At 39.5% G+C, this 20,896-nt stretch overlaps 3 protein-coding genes across 8 annotated transcripts in view; 2 read left to right on the top strand and 1 right to left on the bottom strand.

Annotated features, from left to right (window-relative positions):
• KIF2A (kinesin family member 2A) overlaps window positions 1-9,045 on the top strand; it is a 58,798-nt gene extending 49,753 nt beyond the window's left edge. For all 3 annotated transcript variants that reach the window (XM_062598950.1, XM_062598949.1, XM_062598951.1), the window contains exons 17-20: window positions 2,264-2,414; window positions 2,641-2,742; window positions 4,443-4,578; window positions 6,537-9,045. In XM_062598950.1, coding sequence (XP_062454934.1) covers window positions 2,264-2,414; window positions 2,641-2,742; window positions 4,443-4,578; window positions 6,537-6,622 — 475 coding nt within the window. In that variant the 3' untranslated portion in view covers window positions 6,623-9,045. The remainder of the gene's footprint in view (window positions 1-2,263; window positions 2,415-2,640; window positions 2,743-4,442; window positions 4,579-6,536) is intronic.
• Window positions 9,046-10,024: 979 nt separating this feature from the next.
• DIMT1 (DIM1 rRNA methyltransferase and ribosome maturation factor) lies at window positions 10,025-15,938 on the bottom strand. Of its 3 annotated transcripts, XM_062598953.1 has the most exons (12): window positions 15,835-15,938; window positions 15,492-15,565; window positions 14,627-14,713; window positions 14,172-14,233; window positions 13,969-14,062; window positions 13,828-13,877; window positions 13,136-13,259; window positions 12,939-13,031; window positions 12,112-12,176; window positions 11,688-11,751; window positions 11,145-11,251; window positions 10,025-10,366 (listed from the first exon to the last, which is right to left on the bottom strand). In XM_062598953.1, the coding sequence occupies exons 1-12, from the start codon at window positions 15,893-15,895 to the stop codon at window positions 10,324-10,326; spliced, it is 924 nt and encodes a 307-aa protein (XP_062454937.1). In that variant the 5' UTR covers window positions 15,896-15,938; the 3' UTR covers window positions 10,025-10,323. The 3 variants fall into 3 exon arrangements, with proteins under 3 accessions (XP_062454937.1, XP_062454938.1, XP_062454939.1); XM_062598954.1 differs by lacking the exon at window positions 15,835-15,938 and having other exon boundaries at window positions 15,452-15,511; XM_062598955.1 differs by lacking the exons at window positions 13,828-13,877; window positions 14,172-14,233; window positions 14,627-14,713; window positions 15,835-15,938 and having other exon boundaries at window positions 15,492-15,559.
• A 2,060-nt stretch (window positions 15,939-17,998) lies between these two features.
• Window positions 17,999-20,896, top strand: part of IPO11 (importin 11) — a 100,334-nt gene continuing 97,436 nt past the window's right edge. For both annotated transcript variants that reach the window (XM_062599605.1, XM_062599606.1), the window contains exons 1-2: window positions 17,999-18,108; window positions 18,951-19,029. The gene's annotated coding sequence lies outside the window, so the exon portion shown is untranslated. The remainder of the gene's footprint in view (window positions 18,109-18,950; window positions 19,030-20,896) is intronic.

Raw genomic sequence — 20,896 nt, 5'->3', positions numbered from 1 at the left:
ACTGAGCTGCATCTGCTACTGCTTGTCTGGGGACCTCCACTAATTGGCCAAAAGGGACTGATAGGAAGGCTTACAGCAGGCCTCCTCCTAGCAGCTGTGTGTGTTTGTGTCTGGATCGAGGAAGGTAATAGCAAATCTGTCCCACTTAGACTGGTCTGTGTGACTTCCATCCTTGTGAGTATGGGACATCTAAGTCCCTGCAGTGACATAAGGAAGGAAATTTCACTTTGGTCAAGATGGTTGGATCTTTCTACTTCTTACACAGCAAACACTGCAAAAGTGATTCCAGAAAAAGACACTGTTTAAATTTGTTACAAGGCGGTAGTGGGTCTAATGCGAAAGATGGGTTTCAGACATACAGATAGTATTGGTGACCACTTCAAAAAAAATAAATACCTGTTTCTAGTATGCTATATAGTTATGCTGAAACTGTTTCTTTCCCTCAATATTACCTTTGTATGTTGTTACATAGTAGATGCCTATCACTGTGAAGTTACCTCACGTGTTTTGTTCACTGTTTTAACTTTTCCTAGCAATATATTATTTTCATAATAAAATGAGTTTTTAGGTGCTGAGTACTGGTGTGTGGGCAGTGTAAGATACCGGGCAGTATATAATTTAAAGTATTAGAACTGTAATGGTTTGGTGTTTTGAAAGGAGCAATTAATGGAATACTGAATATAGACCAAATTTTATTAACTACACTAAGTGAAATCTGGAATTACTCCTCTGAAAACATTTCTATTATAGTTTCCTGCAAAAAGCAGCACTAGTTTTGTTAAATTTTGTTAGTGGTCTGTAACTCAAATTTGCCTATTCAAATATGCTGACACTCCCTTGTTTATGTTTCAATTTAAAAATAATTAGTTTTCTTGTTATGCTATTAAAGACAAGTACTGAACAGAGTTGTCATTTTAACTGTCTTTACGAGAACATTTTCTTTTAATTTGCTGCTGTATTTTGCTGCTGCAGAGTAAAGGAATTCGGAATTAGTCCTTCGGACATTCCCTTCTCACAGGGTAGTGGCAGTCGCTCTGATCTCTCTCCTTCCTATGAGTATGACGACTTTTCTCCTTCAGTCACCAGGTCTACTTCATTCTATACATGGAATCTTTATTTTTAAGTTTTCTGTTTGGCTATCTAATCTTACAGACCAACCTTTCATTAGTCCCCTTGCCTTGAGTCACACATACTTCGTTTTTATTTTGTTTGGCAGGTGATGGTTCTGCATGATCTGCAATCATCTTCTCATTTTTTTGTTCATTCTCCTCAAACATCCATACTTTTTATCCAGGCTCGCTATTTTTCCTCATACATTCAAAAAATGATGATGTCACCTTTGTACATTTAGTGGACTGAACTGTGACAAGTCTGTATTTAAAATAATCTGAATATATCTTTTTTGCTACTTAATTAAAAATAAAAGGAATTTTAATACATACATACTTTTGAAACATTTAGTCATTCCAAAGGTGAATGAAATATAGTTTCCATGTTGTTTTTTTTAAAAAAGCTACTTTAAACTTTTTTCCCTTTAAATATGAAGAATTTATTTTAATACTTGCTATAATTTCAGACTTTGTGTCTGCTTCATAAACTTACTTTTAAATTGACTTTTTTTTTCCCTGAATCGTATCATCAGTCTCTTAAACAATTTTTGTTCTGCAAGAGTCTAACATTTTAATAAAATATTTTCAGCTTTGACTTTTTTTTAGTTAAAATGTGTATTCGTACACTAGGTTACTTGATTGAAAATTATTATTTTCTTCAGAATTCTTGAGGGCTTTGCTTATGACAGCTAATAGGGTACTGATTTTTTTTTTCTTTAAAGCAAAATTGTCTGCACAGAGAAAGAAAGATGGTCAGATTTAGGGTACTGAGTATTTGAACTTGTCCTTACAATTTTCAGATACTGTCCACCTTTTAAAGAGTTGTTAACATTGAAGATTTGAATACTTTTCCCTTCTTTGTCAATTGTCAATAACTTTGTCAATAACGAGTAAAATTTCAATCAAAATCAGTCAAAGATTTCAGTTAAAATTTGCCTTTTCCTTTAATCCATCTATAATAGTTGAAATTCAATAGACCATGCTTTTTAGGAATCCTTTTGGCATTGAAAGTACATTAAATTTGTGAAGCTGACATCATCATCCTTATTAAATGAAGTAAATTGCATATAAACCCAAAGAGCTTTTTTTTTTTCGTTGTGACTATTTTGTGCGGGAAGTTGCTAATTTAAAAATGAAATATTTTCTGATTGTAGAGTGAAGGAACTGACAGTTGATCCTAGTGCTGCAGGAGATACCCGTCCAATTATACACCATGCTCCAAATCAGATTGATGACTTAGAGACACAGTGGGGTGTAGGGAGCTCTCCTCAGAGGGATGATCTCAAACTACTTTGTGAACAAAACGTGAGTAGTTTACAGCATTACATATAAAGAGGTGATGATAAATACAATGGTAGAACCACACCAGAGTGATGTGTATTTGTAGCCCATTAGCAGTATCATTAAGTAAATACAGCATGATGCTTCACCATTTCATGTATTATGTTTATTCCCATGCAAAAAAAAACGTTTATTCAAGTTATTCAAGACAAAGTTCTTCTAGGGTAACAAACTTAACTATTGTTTTTAGGAAGAGGAGGTTTCTCCACAATTGTTTACTTTCCATGAAGCTGTGTCGCAGATGGTAGAAATGGAAGAGCAAGTTGTTGAAGACCACAGAGCTGTCTTTCAGGTACAAGATGGAACTCTGCGTTGTTCTATACTAATCCAGGAATTCAGGTTTCCACAAGAAAAGTACAGACTCTTAAGATACAGAATAACATCTGGTAATTCTGCTGCAGTCAAACAGAGATTTCTAAATTGTTTTATTACATTAAGCCCACTGTAGCAAACGACCAGGAACCAATTTAGAGCCATAACCACCACTCTTCATGCTGGTGGTAAAAAAAAATAGAAGCGTATTTTTCAGGCATCCTCAAAATCTACTAAAATTTTCCTTTTCTTCTCATAAGCTTTCTAAATGGATTACGTTCATCATAAGAAAAGTTCCTTTTTCCTTTAGTGATGAGCTATTTTCTGTTTTAGTCCTTTTCTAGCATTAGTGACTGTGTTTAGTAGTTGCAAGAAGCTTTCTCAGATTGGTCCTGAATTTTCAATTTCACTGTCTAATCTGTGACAATATTCCTACACCAAAGTGGAAAATTAACAATAATGTTTCGATCAGTGACATTTTTGTTGACAGTATGGTCACCTCCCTCTGAGATACTATGTCTCTCTAGAAGAGACAGAAGTATTTCTAGCTGCCTGTTTGCTTACTTTGTAGAAATGTAAGTAAGGGTTTCTTCCTGCTGCTAGTCAGAGTCTTTGAAAGTGATACTGACAACACATTCACAGAGTAAGTTGTAATAAAAATAAATGTAAATTACTAGTTTTAGGAAGGAAATGCAAGTTGCTTCTATTTGTAACCTTAAAGCCTTAAAGGCAGGCTGTCCTTTTGGCGTGTCTGCTGCAAGAGAACAGTAGAAAATGAAACCTGTAGGGAATGCACACATCTCCTCAATTAAGGCATCTAACTTAGTTGAACATTGATGTGTTTATGTAATAGAGTAGGATACTAAATAACACATTTTAGAGCAGATGTAGAGATTTAGTAATTATAAAACATGAGCCCTGAAGCTAGTGCATGAGTTTGATGTTACTGCCTGTCTGTGTCCATCTGGCCTTCTGCTGGAGATCGCAGCTCCTCAGAGCAATCAGCAGCAGGAAGTGTGTCCAAGGCTCAGCTCCCTTAGTTCACAGCATAGCTTGTTAGTTTATAGCATGTGTGAAGGTGGACTGCATCAATACATGGTCTATGGGCTGTGCCAGGCAGAAGTTCTTACCATGACAAAAATATCTTAAAATAAATCAATAGTGCTCTAGACATGCTTGGATCAGTTATCCTGATCATAGCTTTGCATTATTCTATAAGTGTTAAGCTCCTGCTGGTATTCTTATTTGCTTCAAGACTTTTCCCCTTGCCCCTTCCCTCCTTGTCCCCCCTTCTTTCTCCTATTTGCCCTTTCTCCTTTTCTTCTCATACTCAAAACTGAAACTTGGTTTCAGAGTTTGGTACCTGCCTAACAGGGCATAGCAGTGACATAGAGTTCTGTTCTCTGGGTTTCCTAGTCTCACATCCAATGTTCTAAATCTTACCTAATATTCTAAATTTGAAGAGAACTGGGATAGCTAAGGTTAACCTGTGGCTGATATGGCCATTGGAATGAAGAAACTATGTAGAGAACATAAAAGTATGCTGAATACTTTTATATAGAAAACATACAAGTGTGCTGAAATTATAACAAGGATTCATTTTACGGAGTAATTTAGCTATTTGTTTTGAAATTTATATCTTTGTCAGTGTATTTAATTGTTTCTTTACCATTTGTCTAGGAATCTATTAGATGGCTTGAAGATGAAAAAGCTCTTCTTGAGATGACAGAAGAAGTAGACTATGATGTGGATTCTTATGCTACCCAACTTGAAGCAATTCTTGAGCAAAAAATTGATATTCTGACCGAACTTCGAGGTAGACTGATTTTAATCACTTCTGTGTGCGTTATTAGCAAAAGAGTATGGTTATGTTTCCCTTAGGCTGTCCTGTAATGTCCTATGGAAGGAGCAGTTGCTCTGCTGCCTGCAAGCAAGTTCACATGTTTGTTCAGTTCATCCTTGTTTAAAGGGAAGGCCTCTGCTGTATCTCTAGGAAGTACAAACTTGATCCTGCAGATTTCTTTTTCTTTGTTACAAAACAATAAAAGATGGGAAAAAAATACAAAAGGACTGTAGAAAAAAGAAAAAAAGGGGGCAAAGGTACAAGAAAAAAGACAAAATGAAGCAGCGAGGAACAGGTAGTAGGAACACCCAGTTCCTGCTGTGTTGCACTCTCTAATGTGGCAGGGAGGGTGTTGTCATTTTTCAGTCTGTATCAAGTCCTTAATAGCTTGATTATTAGCCTGCCTTTTTCTTCATCAGCCTTCCTTCCGGCATTTTGTCTACCTCTCTTTGCTGAAAACAAATCACAGATAATTTTTAGTGCCCAGAGTTGACCCTTCAGGATGTCGGCTTGGTACTTCATTCAGATGAATGGGACTATATGTAGTCTTCCTTCTGATTTTACATTCTGTATCTCCTTGGATTGTAGCATGCATACTACATTGGTGAAAACTGAAGGGGTTGTGGATTTAGTTTTTTGTTGTTGTTGGAACCATGTTAGAAAGCACCTTAAAAGATAAAATTTTAGATTATATTCAGTTGAAGTATTTGTTGTAAGTTAGAAGAATACTTCAAATAAATCAGATGTGGCTTGCTTACACTGTAAGTGTATATTGGCCACTGTATACTTTAGCAAAGAATTGGAGGTACGTTGCTTTTTATGAACTAGATGATGGCTTCCACTTCACAGTAAGACCATTTGAGACACCAGCAGTGGCAAAACACCAGTTTGACTCCTTGGTATTTATAAATTATTAGATACTGCTTTTTAAAAGGGGTACTGGAGGTGAAGGCTGTTTAGGAGAACCTTGCTTCTTTACAGTCGGTGTGATACATACATAGCTTTACAGGAGAGAAGAACTTTAAGTCAACAATTTTTTTGCACAGCAGCATTTATGTTCTGTTCAGGGCACATAACAGTTACTGAATGTTTCAGCTTTGATTCCTGTCATTTTGGGACTGATTCCTTTACAGTTTAATTTTGGTTTTGCTGTTCCCATTCTTGAGCCTATTACAGCGGAATAGGAAGGAGAGGAATAGAAATGTGAAAGAATGCCATACTCCCTTTCTCAGGTTTTGCCAATTCTTATCTTAGGAATGTTTATCTATTTATGGTGAATATCTTAAAATTTTATTTATTATATTTTATATATATATATAAAATGTATAATAATATATATATTTATATATTTTTATATATATATATATTTATATAATAATAATATATATTTATTTTATATGAATGCTTTTCTACATTAACGGTAAAATATAGGAGAATAGAATCTACTCAGCTGGGTTTTAGAATGTACAGGAGTGACAGATTGTACACCTAAATACTATTTTGGATGCTTTAAGGGTGGTTTGGAAGCTGCTGAGAAGGAGATGGAAGTATGCTGTGTAATCTGTAAGTTAGAAGCAGAATGTAAATGTGAGCAGGTTACATGCTGAGAATACAACTGTGCAGTTTCTAAATCTGTCCTGCCTAGAGACAGGAGAAGCATCTAGGAAGGGACTGAGTTGCTAAGCAACTTGTTTGTATGGTGAGTATTGAATTTAAGCCTATCTCAATCCTCTTGTAGTTTGTAGCCTCAGCGTTTTTTTTTTTTTTTTTTTGTTGTTGTTGTTGTTTTTTTGGTAGCAGAGTGTTCTTTGTTGTGCATTAGGGCAGGAATGTGGAACATCAATGCTTGGTTGCAAGATCTGTGTTGAGCACAAGCACATCAATACTCATTCTCTCTTTTCCTTTTTTTTTTTTTTTTTTTTTCATTAAAGATAAAGTGAAATCTTTCCGGGCAGCTCTACAAGAGGAGGAACAGGCCAGTAAACAGATCAATCCGAAAAGACCACGTGCCCTTTGAAATGGGCTTTTGCTGCTAAAGGAATCCACGAAACTGCTGTAGCACACATTTGTTACAAAACCCAGTGGCTGTAAGAACTCAACTACTTGAAAGTGTAAAAACTTTAGAAATGTCTGTGGAAATGTCCTGTTTCTTATTCACCTGAATGACATTTTCAGTTTTGTGTGAAATGCTCCTATGATGTCTACAAAATGCTTCTAGACCAGACAGCACAACCATGCAGGGTTCAGATCTGTGAAGCACTTTGTTTAAAATATTTCATTTATTCAAATTGTGAATTTTATGTTTTGGAAATATTTGCCATGTTTTTAATAATGAAGTAAAACTGTGGCCATTAAAAATGTCACAGTATTTCCTTTTAACTATGTTCAGTTTTGCTACAAAACCAGCTGTGCAGTTTTAAATTGTGTTTGCGTGCATGCACACCTCACTAGTGGTTGTACATAACTTCTCTTCTACAGATGGCTGTGCTCACCTTTTCCCATTCTGTGCCTTGATGAAGGCTACTTAACCCTAAACATCCTCTTTTATGAAGCACAGCCTTAATAAACAACATTCCTTATTTGTCAATGTAAATTACTCTTAGTGTGTGTACATTTTTAATGTGTTTTGAGACTTTTTTTTTTTTTTGGTGGCTAGTTCATTTCACAGGATGTGCCATATCATTTGAACAGGAACTGCAAGAGCTGTTACAGTGGACAAACAGCTGGACATTCCATCCTCCTTGTAAAAATCTGGAATCTAGATTTATTTGAATACCATAAAGAGTGGCTATATAATTCTAACATTTTCTCTGTAAAAAAAAAAAAAAAAGAAAAAGAAAAAAAAGAAAAAAAAATATAAATTAGTTGATGTATAATAAAAGGTAATGTTAAAGTACTGAAGAGAGTTGTATCTTAGGGTAATGCAGATATACAATATGTGGTATAGTGTGATAATGCTGTCAGAATAAAGGTGCAGTCTGACCTCTACATACAGTTAGGATAACTGTCAGAGTTCAGGGATCCTGCTAAAGAAATCCATAGTACCCTTTTACATACTGTTAAAATTTGGCTTTTGATGCATGACAGACTTACATGTACATTAACTGTAGTTTGCAGGTAGTTGAGTAGTTCTGTTGCTTTAAAGAAAGTAGCTAATACCTATTTTTCCTTTTGTGCAGTGCCAGCAGCTAAAAAGTGAGGTGAAATTACATTATTTGAGGATTTGCACAGTACTTCTACCTAGTGTTAATAGAAATCCCAGAAGTACCCGAATTCTCACAAATGGTGCCATGTGTGTTGGCACTTTTTAGGTGGTGGCACTCATTTTTTGCAAGTCTGTATCCCCGAAAGATTGACCTTTCCTGTAAGAACTTCTTGTCAAATGAAGAATTGTAGACCTCTCTAGGAGTTCTCCCTGTTTCCAGGAGTTTGTATCAGCAGACTTTCCCTTGGAACTTTTTAAAAAGCACTTTTGGAATATAAGCCTGTTTGTGCCAGGGCTGAAGGGAAATTAAGGGAAGGCAGTGAAAAGAGAGTTAAATGAGCCAGGAATTCTCGTAGTGTTTAATGTTTGTATCTCCCATAGGAAGGTAGGCTATGGGAAGCTTTTGTCACATCATGGTTTAAAAAAAAAAGCAAAAAACCTCTTATGTGTAAACATGAAAACTGAAACAACCATGTAGATTTTACACAATGTGTTTAATAAATTAAGCTATTAAAATGAATTACAGATGGGAATTTACTTCTATGCAAGTTATATTTTGCTTTGGGAAGGGTTTTAAGAGTTTGTAAACATGTCTGAGTTACATTTTACAAAATATTTCAAAGGCCTCTGATTTCAGAATGATTATTTACTTTTGGAAATGACCATTCTGTGCAAGCTTGTAATTTAGGAAGAAGTTCCCTGAAGCATTTTGCTGACCGTAGTAACTGTAGATAGTACAGTTACTTTTTAAATCCTCCAAAGGAAGAGAGGCAGTTAAGAGTTCAGGAGCTTTTTACTAAGCTTTTTAAATAATCTATCTAGTCCTGTCAAGCAGCAGATATAAAACTGTGCCTCTAGCAGGAGGGATGTTAAGAAACAGGCTGTGTTACAGGCCTGTGCTATAAAGATGAGCTCAACACCAATACTGAAACAGTGAGAATTTAGATACGAAAGTAACGTGGCTCTTTGTGGCACTTCATGTCCTGCAGCCCATTGCTATGATGGACTGGTATTACTTGAATTGGACACAGAAGAGCATTTGTTTTTGATCCTGTAAAAGCATTTGAAAGTATTTTGAGAAGTGTGACCCAGATCTCTACCATGTGTTTCTTCTATATTGGTCTTGGCATATTTCTGTGCTTACTTATCATCATTCATAAATGTATTCTGTATGCAGGGAAGTAGCACTAGAATCATGACATTATAAATTAAATGAGCATTTCAGTTTTCCAAGCCACGGTTTCAGGATGTCTGCAAATTCAAGGAGATGCTCCTGAATCAGTGACTCAAGTGTGAATGTTTCCTTGCATCACTGGTTAGACTTGAAAAAAATGAAATTAATTTTGGAGAAGATTTTTGCTAATCTCATGCCTTTTCTCTATATGCTATTGTATTTATTGAAGGACATATGCCATATATAAAACAAATGTCATGTTCATTAGTACAGAGTCATGCCTTCACCCTGGCATCATGGCACAGAGTTAATCTTTTTCTGAATCCTAAGATAGAACAAAGTGGATTTTTTTTTAAATGGCTGTTATACAGAGTTAATACAATCTTCCTTAGGTAAACTTTCCCGTTACCTTGGTAACAAAGATATAGTTCAAACTATATTGAGATACTTCAGCGAGTGTTTTCAATCAAACACAGGAATGCACTGCGTTGAAGTCCATTAAAAGCTCTGATCTATGCTGAAACTCCCCATTGTCTTGAACAGCAAAGTAGATTTCTCAATTATCAATTCAAGCTGCCCCCCCCCCATTTTTTTTTTTTTTTTTTGACAAGAAAACTTCTGTCCTTGCCTATGAGTGCTGATCACCTGGTACTTTACTGCTGTTTCCTAGAACAGGTTGATGGCAGTGAGGAAAGGCTAAAGAAGTTGGACAGTGGTAATTTTAGGTAACCTCAGTAACATTTTTGTAACCAAAACTAAGCCCAGAAGATACCCTTTGTTTCTGAAAAACATACTGAGATTTCTGCAAGAGAAGCAGGAAGCAGGTTTCTAAAAAGACTTGGATTGCTTGTACCTATCAAAGCACAAATGGAAAAGACAAGCATTTCAAATAAAAAGAAACTGTTTAAGTATACTTAAAAACAAACAAATTAAATGGCTATAAATCTGGGGTTTTTTTGCTCAAATGAGAAGTCAGAGTTGTACTGTGAATACTGCAAGAATATCCAGAGATGTAAGTCCATGAACAGAGAACACAAATCTCAGTTACGACAGCATCGACCAACGTGTCAGTAGGATATATTTAAAAATATGCAGTCACATGGAAGTCCAACACCCCACTTTGGTCCTGAAAGAATTTAACACTCTTAAAATACAGAGCAGCAGCTTCTTCCTGTTATCTGTAATAAAATTGAATGTAATGTTCTTAAAAAGACTCAGAATATGCATGCCATATTCTGCATGTTGCTTTTGCAAAGAGATATTGTCCCACTGCAGTCACTCTGGCTTCAGTAAGACTTAATGACAAAATATGGAGTATCTTTCATTCTTCTGAGAGAACCTATGAGAAATGGATGCCTTCTGAATTGAAGCCATGCAGTAGTCTGGAGAAAAAAAAAAAAAGAAAAATTCATGTTACAGTTTCTACTGATCTAGACTTCAGATAAAATCATTTCCAAGCCACTCTGGTAAAAGAACCTAGGACAAAGAAAACAAGCAGTCATAAAAATCTATTGTTGCTGTTCAGCTGCTATGAAGAATTGTTACAAAGCTTATATCAGAGATTATTAGCAAGTTGTACAGTTTAAAAATGCAGATACATTTCTAATGCAATTATAATACTGTATCCTACCAAGTTTACTACATTTCTTGAAAGAACAGTAGCACAGAGGAACAGCTAGGAATTTTATCTTGAATTAGAATACAATTGCTATTGCCAATTAAATTAACTGACCAGAAGGAAGACCAGAATACAGTAGTTAATTACACACCTAACATTTCCAAATTATACTGTAGGTTAAGGCCTGATTCTCAAGACAGACAGAAAGGGAAGGGCTGTGCAAGTCAGAGAAATTTATAATAACCAGTTTTGGTATTAAACTCATTTTTAGAGATGATGTAGGTGTGTACATAAATCATAAAAATAGGGATGTTAAGCTAGTTGCTTCTCCAGACTAAGCAGTTAAAATACAGATAAGGTTTACATAGAGGATATAAGTTTTCCTTTGTGTTCAGGACTAGAAGCAAAAAATATGTGGTATTCAGAGAGCAGGAAGTATAGTACTATTACTACCTAACACAGGAAAAATCTGCTCTGATAGATACAGATGCAGATAGAACTTGAAAAAGCTTAAAAGGAAGGCAGAGAGAAAACAGATTTACCTAATAAAGTCATCTATATCCATAGAACGGGCTCGTTTTTCAGAGTAACCTGTATTTTTTAAGACTGTCTGTATTTTCTCTGCAATTTTGAAATTTTCTGGTATTTCCTGTCAATAGAAGATAAGATACAAATTAGTTTTTTATTCATAGCATATAAAAAGGTTAAAATTAGTTTAAATTTAGTCAATTCTTTTCCTGCTTTTAGAAGAGTTTTTGTTTCAAGTGATCTAATAAGTTCTCTTTTTTTCCTTTAAGTATTATACTTATGCCTGGACTTTTATACCTCAACTCATTCACTGTAAATGAATTGCCAACAGTGTGGCCAAAGAATGCATTAACAATATCCTCAGTTTTTATTTTTTGCACCATATTTTAGAAACACTTAGATTTTTCTTCAAAGAACAGAGTTAAATTCATCCCTACCCCAGCTCTTCTGGAAAAGCCTTAACATTTTAAGCCATGCTGATTTTTCACTCTTACAAATATTAGTGTTTGGGTCACACTGCACAGAAATAGAATTTAATACATTAAAAAGGCACTTACTGTATTATGTAAGGAACAATGAATTCGGTAATTATGATCCAACAACTGCTCTACAGCACTTGATCTGAAAGAAATGCAAGTCTAGAATGAAAACTGATTTTTAATTATTTCTTTTGACTTGAGTGGTTGTTAGTCCTCACTCTAAGAAGAAACTGTATTGAGTTATAGAGCTGTTAATTTGAAACAGCTGCCTCGTATGAAGAGTTTTCTTCTAAAGGTTTCACTTTAGAAGAGTTTCTAACACCAGCATAAGTTCTTTGTTATTATTTATCTCAGGCTGTTCCAGCATCTGCATTACAAACCTCTATGAACAGAACTCATTTCAGAACAATATAACACTACAAGGCATTTTCAAAAAAAAGAAATGGTTAACTAGACAGACTCCAAAACTTTGAAAAGCTGGCCTCTAACAGAATTTACTTACTTGAATGCTGCAGAGAGTGTCTTGTTTTTCCTAACAAAGGCTATCCTTACCAGACCATCCCATTCCTGAAATTAAAAAGCACGCACTATTTACTGAAAGGAGTACATGGCTCCTACAAAAAGTTCAGAAAAAACACTACTGACAATCTCACAACAGTAACATGAAGAAAATAATCTTTTTAGGAAAACACCTTTCTAACCAATAAGAAGGCAGCGCTGTCTTATGCCCAGCAATCTAAGTAGAGGAGAAAATACATCACCCACAAAGACTTTTGAAATGCTCTTTTTTTTGTGGATGAGCACTATTGGACAGATCGTATGTGCTGAGGACAGGTAGTTCAAGAAAATCTGACTGAATTTGGGCTAGGCTGAAATGGTCTTGAAGATCAAATCATTTTAAAGTTAAGAAAACTATCATGTAACATCTGTCTTCTAAGACTGTACACAATCATCTGAAGGTAAGAGTTCTTATAGACACTCTTTTGCTCATAAGCAACAATCACATCATCAGCTAGAGCAGTCTCTTTCAGATAGGATAGGATGGAAAAGATATTATTACTAGTAACTCTCCAGTTGACATGGAGATGGTACCTTTGAAGTGTTCAAAGAAAAGCTGCACCTTTACCTGAAGAATGTGCCATTATCAGCTGTGTCCTAAAGCAAACCTGATGAAATGGGGATAAGTATTTTGGAATTCTGTAAATGTCAATGGATTGCTGGTACTGAGTAAACTACTGTGAAGACAGCCTGCCTAAGAAATGAAATGAAAAATTAACTACTACTACTGCTATGTTACTAGATATGGTTATTAGAATATATGGTGATCACCTGAAAGTTGATAGGTGGTGGTGGGTTCTTTGGCTCTATTCTGACAACACTGGATTCAACTTTAGGAGGGGGCCTGAAGTTGTTCTTTCCAACCTGTTAATCAGGAGAAGTTAGGCAGCTGTATAAGTTAGCAGCACATCCTCACATTCTTAACAAACACCACAACATTCTCTAAGTGCTAATGCAGAATGACATACCTTCATCAGATGGTCCACACGAGCTAATAACTGAGTATTAATAGAGAGTCTACAGTATAGTTTAGTCCCTGGTTTTGCAACCAAACGAAGTGCAAATTCCCGTTGAAACATAAGTATTGCACACCTGAGAATTACAGAAATGAGCAAATGAATTCTATGTCTTCTCAGCTTTTAAATCAAAAGCCAATTAAATGCAGCTTTCCCCTCAACACTTAGAGGAATAGAAGTCTGATATACATGCACACTCTGCCTTAATCACCTCAGTACTATCAGTAAAATTAGGAAGTCAGTGAGAGAAATCAAGAACTGCTGACATACTGAACTACATACAGAAGTACCTGGCCAATTATATTTTTAAAATGATCAGACAATACAAACTATCCTAGCTTCAATTTCACCGCCCTTACTTCCTAAGGTAGGAAGGCATTTGAAATGCTAGATGCCCTGTTTATCTCCAGAATAACAATTAGTTATAGTGTGAAGAGATGCAAATCCTGTTGTCATCAGTTGGACTCACTAATGCCAAGACTGAATTTCTCATGCTTAATACTTCAATAAACTAATTTCCAGATGTTGGCAACTTAATATTATAGAAAGCTTTTGGTGTGGATCTGATCCACAGAGGAGATAACTTATGAAGTAAATAACCTGATTTGGAATTTTCAGTTAGAAAGATCTATTCTTCCATATACCTGAAGAAAGGTCTATGAAGCAACAACTTGAAAACAAAGGGTGAAGAAATCTAAGGAAAAGAATAATATCATTAGTATGCCTTCTGAGCAATTATCATTAAAAATAAAATAAATGTCATGCTTAGATTGTTTTGTCCATACCTGATAAGGCAAGTTAGCTACACATGCATCAAAGAATGGTAAGTCTGTTTTCAACACATCTCCAATTTTGATTTCCAGTTTGTTTGCCAGACACCTGTGGGGAAAATACACAGTGGTTATCTTCCAGTCGGCATGATGCTGAAGTTTTGGCCAAAACAAGTGGGCCGCTTTAAGCAATCACTATTTCCACTGTTGGTACTTACGTGCCCTGGACTCTCTTCTGAAGTTCACCCACGAGTCTAGGGTCAATTTCACAAGCAATAACCTGAAAACAAAGTATATATTTGCAATTTTCTACATGAACTCCTAACCAGGATTATAACTTCAGTTGCAAGAAACTGTAGATAACTACTGCTAAAAAAAATAAATAATTCTTACGTATTTCTTGTTAGGCTATGCACTTTTTCCTATCACAAAACATGAAAGGCTTATCATGTAAATAGATAATAGCAATACAGTTTGCCAAAACCTTACATTATTTACACGAATATGGTCAGGCATTCCCTAGAATTATGCAAGTTTCAAGAAAAAAAATACATAAAGTGATTCTGCTTCCTTGACTCAGTTCACAGAACAGCCTCCTGTTTGCTTATAGTCTAAGCCATAATGTTTTGGATATGCTGAGTTGGGGAAGGGGCAGTGGGGAGATCACACTTACCTTTTTCACTTTCTCTAACATTTTCACTGTCAGGTTACCAGTTCCAGGGCCTACTTCCAGAATGACATCTGTACGTCGTAAGGCAGCCTGGGAACAAATGGCATTTCACCATTTTTTCCAGAACTGATTCCAAGCAATCATTTAATTTTAAAATGAAACATACACACAACTCAATAAAAGGCTAAATTCAGCTAACAGTGGTGCAAAAATACCTTTTAGAAAAGGAAGTGAGGGAAATAGTGAAAACAAGTGTGTCCTGGGCTGAACACAGAAAAATAAGCAAACTGTCTCATTTTTAAAAATGCAGTGATGTGGGAACTATAGTATATAATAAAGGTCCCTTCAAAACCATACACAAGGACACTTATTCAGGGAACAGAAAGAATTATGTCTTAAGGTGTGTCTTCCAAAGATTTCAAACCGCTGTTCAGGTGTACACGAAGCTGCTGTACAAAGTCCTCTTGACATCCTAGAAACCTGCTCACCAGTCAAACATTTCATTCATTCACCTGGTTCCCTAGCAGCACACTCAATAAAGTTCTCACCTCTAAGGCTGGCAACTATTGCATATATACACTCAAAGAAGCTGACTTTTGCCCATTACCTATACATTAATCTTTTGAATGCCTCAATATTATTTTCAAAGCTTGAGGTCAGCTGTCATATAACAACAACTGACAAAGACTACTTAGATTATTTAAAACAAATGTGTGATCCTACATAGTAATTTTTTAAAATTATGCCCTTGTTAAAGTCTTGAGTACTATTTTAGACCACATGGGAATATTTGTTTTTTTTAAAAAAAAATAAAGTTCAAAGTCATACTACTGCTATAGGTGAGGTCACCAGGGCAGTAGTCACCGACCTTCTCGATGATGCTGTTCACGATGAGGGGATTTTTCAAGATGTGCTGGCCAGCTCCGGTGTTGAAGAGGATTCCTACGGTGAAGGACAACCGGAGCAGTACAGTTACTAACAGTGAAAATACATCGAGCGGGAACTTAGCAAGAAGCTTTCACATAAAGAAGTAAGGGGTCTCTAGCAGCCACTCCAGGAAACCCGCCCGTGCCCAGCCGGGATGTTCCGCTCCCGGGGCCCTCGGTCCCGCCGGCGGCGGGCCAGGCCGCAGACCGGCCCCGGGGCCGCCGCAGCCGAGACCCGCGGCAGGGCCCAGCCCGGCGCTGCGGCGGGAGCTGCCCCGCGCTCACCGGTGCCGGTACCGCCCCGGCGCTCCTGCCGCGAGCGCTTCTCCGTCCGCGCTTTGGGCATGGCGAGCGCCCGGCCGCCACGCGTGCGGCCGCCTCCTGCCGTAGGCCCCAGGGACTACAGCTCCCAGGGAGCACCGCGGCGGGACTCGTTGGCGCCGGGATTGCGCGTCACGGGGGGCGGGGCCCGAGAAGGGGCAGGGCCCGAGAAGGGGCAGGGCCGTCTTCGCTGCGGCTGCGCGGGGAACGGAGGGGCGCGGCCGGGGCCCGGGCCGGGGCCGGGGCCGGGGCAGCTGGGCCTGCGGGGCGTGGGGGCCCCTCTGTGCCAGGTCTGCCGCGTCCTGCCAGCGCTCCTGATCCCGGCTGCCTTGCACCTGCGGAAGTGCATGGGACTTTGCACTTGTGCTGTCTTTCAAGGTTAAAAAAGAAACTTTAAGGCTAAACGGTAGCACAAGGCATCAGGTATCTTTTATCCCGAGTTGTCTCAAGAATAGACTCTTCAACCGAGTCATTAGAAAGAGCCAAGCCACGTAGTCATCGAAACAGCACAGTTTAGCAAAACGTTAATTTAAAAAAAATAGCATTATAGGTCGCTTTCCAGACAGAAGTACCCATTAGGAAAAGCAGTTTTTCTTGCTCCAAGTTATTTTCCCGCTTCTCTTAATAATAAATATATGCCTAATCTTAAAATTTAACCTAATCTTCAAATACACCTAAAAGGTAGGTATATTTTAACATTTGATCAGTGGCTCAAATCCTGATGGCTGTCGATCAATGACCAGTGAAGCTGACAGGGTTCATTTGTCATTTTACTGGAACTGTCAGCTGCTCTGAAATCAGAGTGGGGTGATGCCACTGGGAAAGTCAAGTCTCTACCTGCATCTGCAATAGCTCTACTTGTGCTAGCGTCTGCTGGCAAATTTCAGTACGATGTCAACATTTCTTAGTGGTTACCTTAGTGGTTACCAAGTTTGACTTTGCCAAAGGGACTGCTCTGGTGGTTTGTACTTGGGCACACAGCATTGACACCAGCAATGAACGGTCAGGCTCAATTCTGTGTTTTTGCAAATTGTTTGAAAAGTCAAAAAATAAAGATGTCTACTGGTCAAGCAGAATAATTTTCATTTTCTTGATAGGTTACTGAGGTGTCTTGGTACACCTGTAACACCTGGCATACAACACAGAATAGTGCCAACTTAACATTATTAACTTGTCCATGTGACCATTTGGATTGGCGTTTGAAGAGTGTTAGCCAGTTACGACGTATTTGAGAACGCGTGAATGCTGCTGTAAGTCATTTCCCCCTTTCTCTTACATACTGCCTTTACTCTTACATATGGGAATATACATGCGCCTAATGTGATAAGGAACGCTTTAGCTAATGTACATTATTTGATGCACCAAACAGGAAGGGGGAGCCAATTATCTGCACAATAAAACAATGTCTAACCAGCCAGAGCAGTGAGGGGGGCAGCATGGAGATAAAGGTAAATAACCCACAACAACATCCATGCCAGGTAGCTGTGGATGAGTAGAATACTGGAAAAATGAAGGAAGAAAAAGGTGAAGTTGAAACAGCTAGGGGAAAGACCGGCAGGGCTACACTTGCACACAGCAGCCCCAACTCCTTTTCAGTTGTACTACGTACAGCTATCAGAGTTTGCCTTACAGATTTCATCAGGTACTTTTTCAGCGGTTGTTATACCCCCAAAGCAATCAAAAAATCCAGTTATTTAACATTAGACACCTGAAATGTTTTCAAATTCAGGGTAAGTTGTTACATAAGTGTAAGACACGTTTGTACTATGGCTCCTTTAAACCATTCTCCCCTGTCCAGCTGCGGCAGTTCGGCAAACCAGGCAACACGTGTGTGAAACCCACGTTCCGCCCTCCGCCATTACCGCCAACCGTTCACACGTCAGAGCTGCCCCCAGCGTCCCGCCCGCGGCCGCTACCTCAGCCCCGCCCCGCCCGCCGGCGTCACGCGGTGCCGCGCGCCGGAGCCCCGCCCCTTTCCCCGCCCAGGCGGCAGGCGCTTGCGCGCGGGAGGGCGCGCCGCGCTCGCTCGCCCGCTGCCCGACGGCCCCGAGAGCGCCCGCACGCGCCGCGGGGAGCGCTAGTCGCGTGTCGCGGGGGCGATGACGTCAGCGGCGGCGCGCCGGGGGAGGCGGGGTGCTGCAGCGGCAGCAGCTGGTCCCAGCTCGTGGCGCGAGCTTCGGAATAGGCGGGGGTCGCGCGCGCCAGGCCCGCTCCGCGCGCGGCGCCGCGGGCCGAACGGTGGGTGAGCCCCGCCCCGCCCCCGCCCCCCACCCCCCCGAGGGCGGCGGCGGCCCTGCGCCGGGACGGGCGAGCCGCGGCGGCGGGGCCGGCCCGGCCCGGGCCGGGCCGGGGAGCGCGCGGGGCCGCCGAGCCTCGGCTGCGACCTGTCGCCCCCGCGGGGCGGGGCGGGGCGGGCTGGGCTGCCGCGGGGCTCGGCGGGCGCGGCGCGGGGCCGCTGGGCCGCTGGGCGCCGGGCCCGGGCGGGCGGGCTCCCGGGGCGGGCGGCGGCAGGCCGCGGGGAGCGGCAGCGAAAGGAAGGAGGCGGTTTGGCTTGGGTTAGGCAGTCGGCTGGAGGAAGGAGCTGCTCAGATTTTTTGTGTCGGGGGCGAAGGAGCTGTAGAGTTGGACTGCGCTGTGCGCTGCTCCTCCCGGTGCCCGTTAACCTGCTTGCACGGGCTCCTCCTGTCATCGCTGGCATTCCGGTCGGAAGGGTCGGTGCTGTGCATCGCTGGGGAAACGGCCCTTTTCTGCTTCTGTGCATTTTTGTCCTGTGCTGACTTCATAGGCCACCAAGGATAAGGGAGCTCCATTATGCTCCATAACCATTTTGTTTTATATTGTTCGGTAACATCGAAGTATTTTCTTGGACTGCAGAAGGAAGGAAGAGCTGTTGCATGCATGTTCCATGCAGCTATTTTCTTATTCCTTGTTGAAACAGTTTTCAGTCTGGATAAGACTGGTGGGAAGGCATCAGAAGAAGGGAGGCATTAAGCTGCACAGTGTGATAGAACTTGTGTTTTGCAGAAATGAGAAGAGCATGCATTGATCTTCCATTAAAAGTGATTAATTTCTTCTTACAGGGTTTTGAACAACAGCAGCTGAGGTCTTACTGGAAAGCAACTTCTTCCCAGAATCAAAGGCAAATTCAGTGCAGTAGCAGTGAGTTATTTCTTCTTTTTGCATTATCTTAGAAGACAGTAACGTGTGTTATGTAAGAACATGCCCTACATATAATACTGACATTGCTTCCAATGTATGCTACTACATATATCGCTTCCATTAGCTTAATAGCTCAGATGATGTCTGCAGTGCATTTGGCATGGCTTTCAAATTGGCATTCTTAATATATGAGAACTTCAGTCTTCATAAATACTATGTTCCGTATGAGTTTTGACTTCTTGAAGCTTAAATTAATGGCTAGTCGTCCTTTATTGGCTGCTTTTTCCCCTCTTAATCCTTTATTGTACCGTTATGTAGAAATGCATTTCATAGCATATGCATGAAAGTTTCCTGTTACCCAAACCCTACATACAGTACACTTTAAGACTGTATTACCAGAAGCTGTTTTTAACTGTCTTTTGAAATGTCTGGTAGCCTGTTTCGGAGGATGAAGGCAGACTGGAACTGAAGTTTCTATTTCAGCTGTTGCATGCCAATTTGTTATAAAAATTAAAATAATAAAAACGCTTAAATGGACTAGTGATGTGTCATGTGAGCATCAGAAGGAATGATAGCGCTTGTATTAGACCCTTTGACTCAGAAGAGGACCCAGAAGTGGTTCTTGTGGCCTTTTAGAATGGAAACTTTGTTTTTCAAGTTGTCTTTAAAAGAAATATGCTTAAAACACTCACCTTAATTAAGTCTTCCACTTAAAAATAATAGAGAATAGTGGCTATTTAGGGTGTAGGAATCTAGGTGTGACTAGACTTTTTGGCTAGTGAGACTGAGGCATATACTGGAATCAGGTACAAACTCAAGTGTGATGGAGCAACTGTCATGTGTGATTCTTTGGAGCAACTAGTGTGAACAATCAGATACCATTTTCAGTTGAGTTAATCTGGACAAAGAAAGCTTAGCCTTTCGCTTGTGTCTAAAGTAGGGCTCGAGCATGTGAATCATTCAGCCACAATACTTCTAGCTGAAAATGCATTTTTGAATATATTTTATTTCTTCCAAAAGTAAACGGAAAGGTAGCTGAACAGACTAGTCACTTGTTAGCAAAATGGTGTCACAGGAAGATCAAACGATAGGGAAGATTTAGGTCAGGATTTTTGTGTTTCTTTGTAATTTTTAACATTTTGGCTTTGAATCTTTTTCACTGCCTCTGCTCTGAGCTTGTGTAAGAAGGTGCTCTTTTTATGCTAGTGACTTTCACTACATTCTTGCTTTAATTGTTCCCATGTCCTTCTGCTGTCTGTGGTAAGTGTGTGAAGTGCAGAGTCAGAGAAGCTTTGTCAGAAAGCACTTCTAGAGACATGTACTCTAGCCTGTTGTTCAAAGCAGGACTGTTCTCACCACCAGATTAGGTCAGGTGTAGCTTGTCTAGTCAAGTCCTGAGAATCCCCAAGGGTTCAGGTTGCACAGCCTCTCTGTTCCCGTGATGCATTGCTCTCCTAGTGGAAAGGGTATTTCTTGATGTTCAGGTTGCTGCGTTTTGTGGCTTTTGCCACTTGTTTATCTTCTGCCATTAATAAGAAGCCATTCTACTGGCACTTATTTCCTACTGATGAGGTAACTACTAAATCATCTTTTAGCCTTCTCCTTACCAGAGGGGGATAGGTTATCTGCTTTAGACCCCTGCTCTGGACTCATCTTCTCAGAGGAAAGAGAGAGGGGTGATGACAAAACTGGCCACAGTATTCTATAAGCAGTCTCACCTAGTATTGAGTAAACAACAGTGAGACTCCTTGAGCCACTTGCCATGTTCTTCCTAAAGTAGCCCAGTCTGTGGTTTGCCTTGTTAACAGTGAACACATACTATGTTTTGGGTGATAATATTTACTGCTGTCTCCTAATTTAACAGAAT

Source organism: Rhea pennata, chromosome Z (assembly GCF_028389875.1).
Source record: "Rhea pennata isolate bPtePen1 chromosome Z, bPtePen1.pri, whole genome shotgun sequence".
Lineage (NCBI taxonomy): Eukaryota > Metazoa > Chordata > Aves > Rheiformes > Rheidae > Rhea > Rhea pennata.
This window is presented reverse-complemented; position numbering and strand designations above follow the sequence as displayed.

What these genes read in the sequence shown, in the direction of transcription:
- DIMT1 (XM_062598953.1), bottom strand. Translation starts at nt 15,895, where the DNA reads ATGCCCAAAGCGCGGACGGAGAAGCGCTCGCGGCAGGAGCGCCGGGGC. An exon ending in ATTGTTCCTTACATAATACA is followed by an intron (nt 11,252 to 11,687) that starts GTAAGTGCCTTT and finishes TTCTATTGACAG; the next exon opens with GAAATACCAGAAAATTTCAA. An exon ending in GATATAGATGACTTTATTAG is followed by an intron (nt 10,367 to 11,144) that starts GTAAATCTGTTT and finishes TTTTTTCTCCAG; the next exon opens with ACTACTGCATGGCTTCAATT.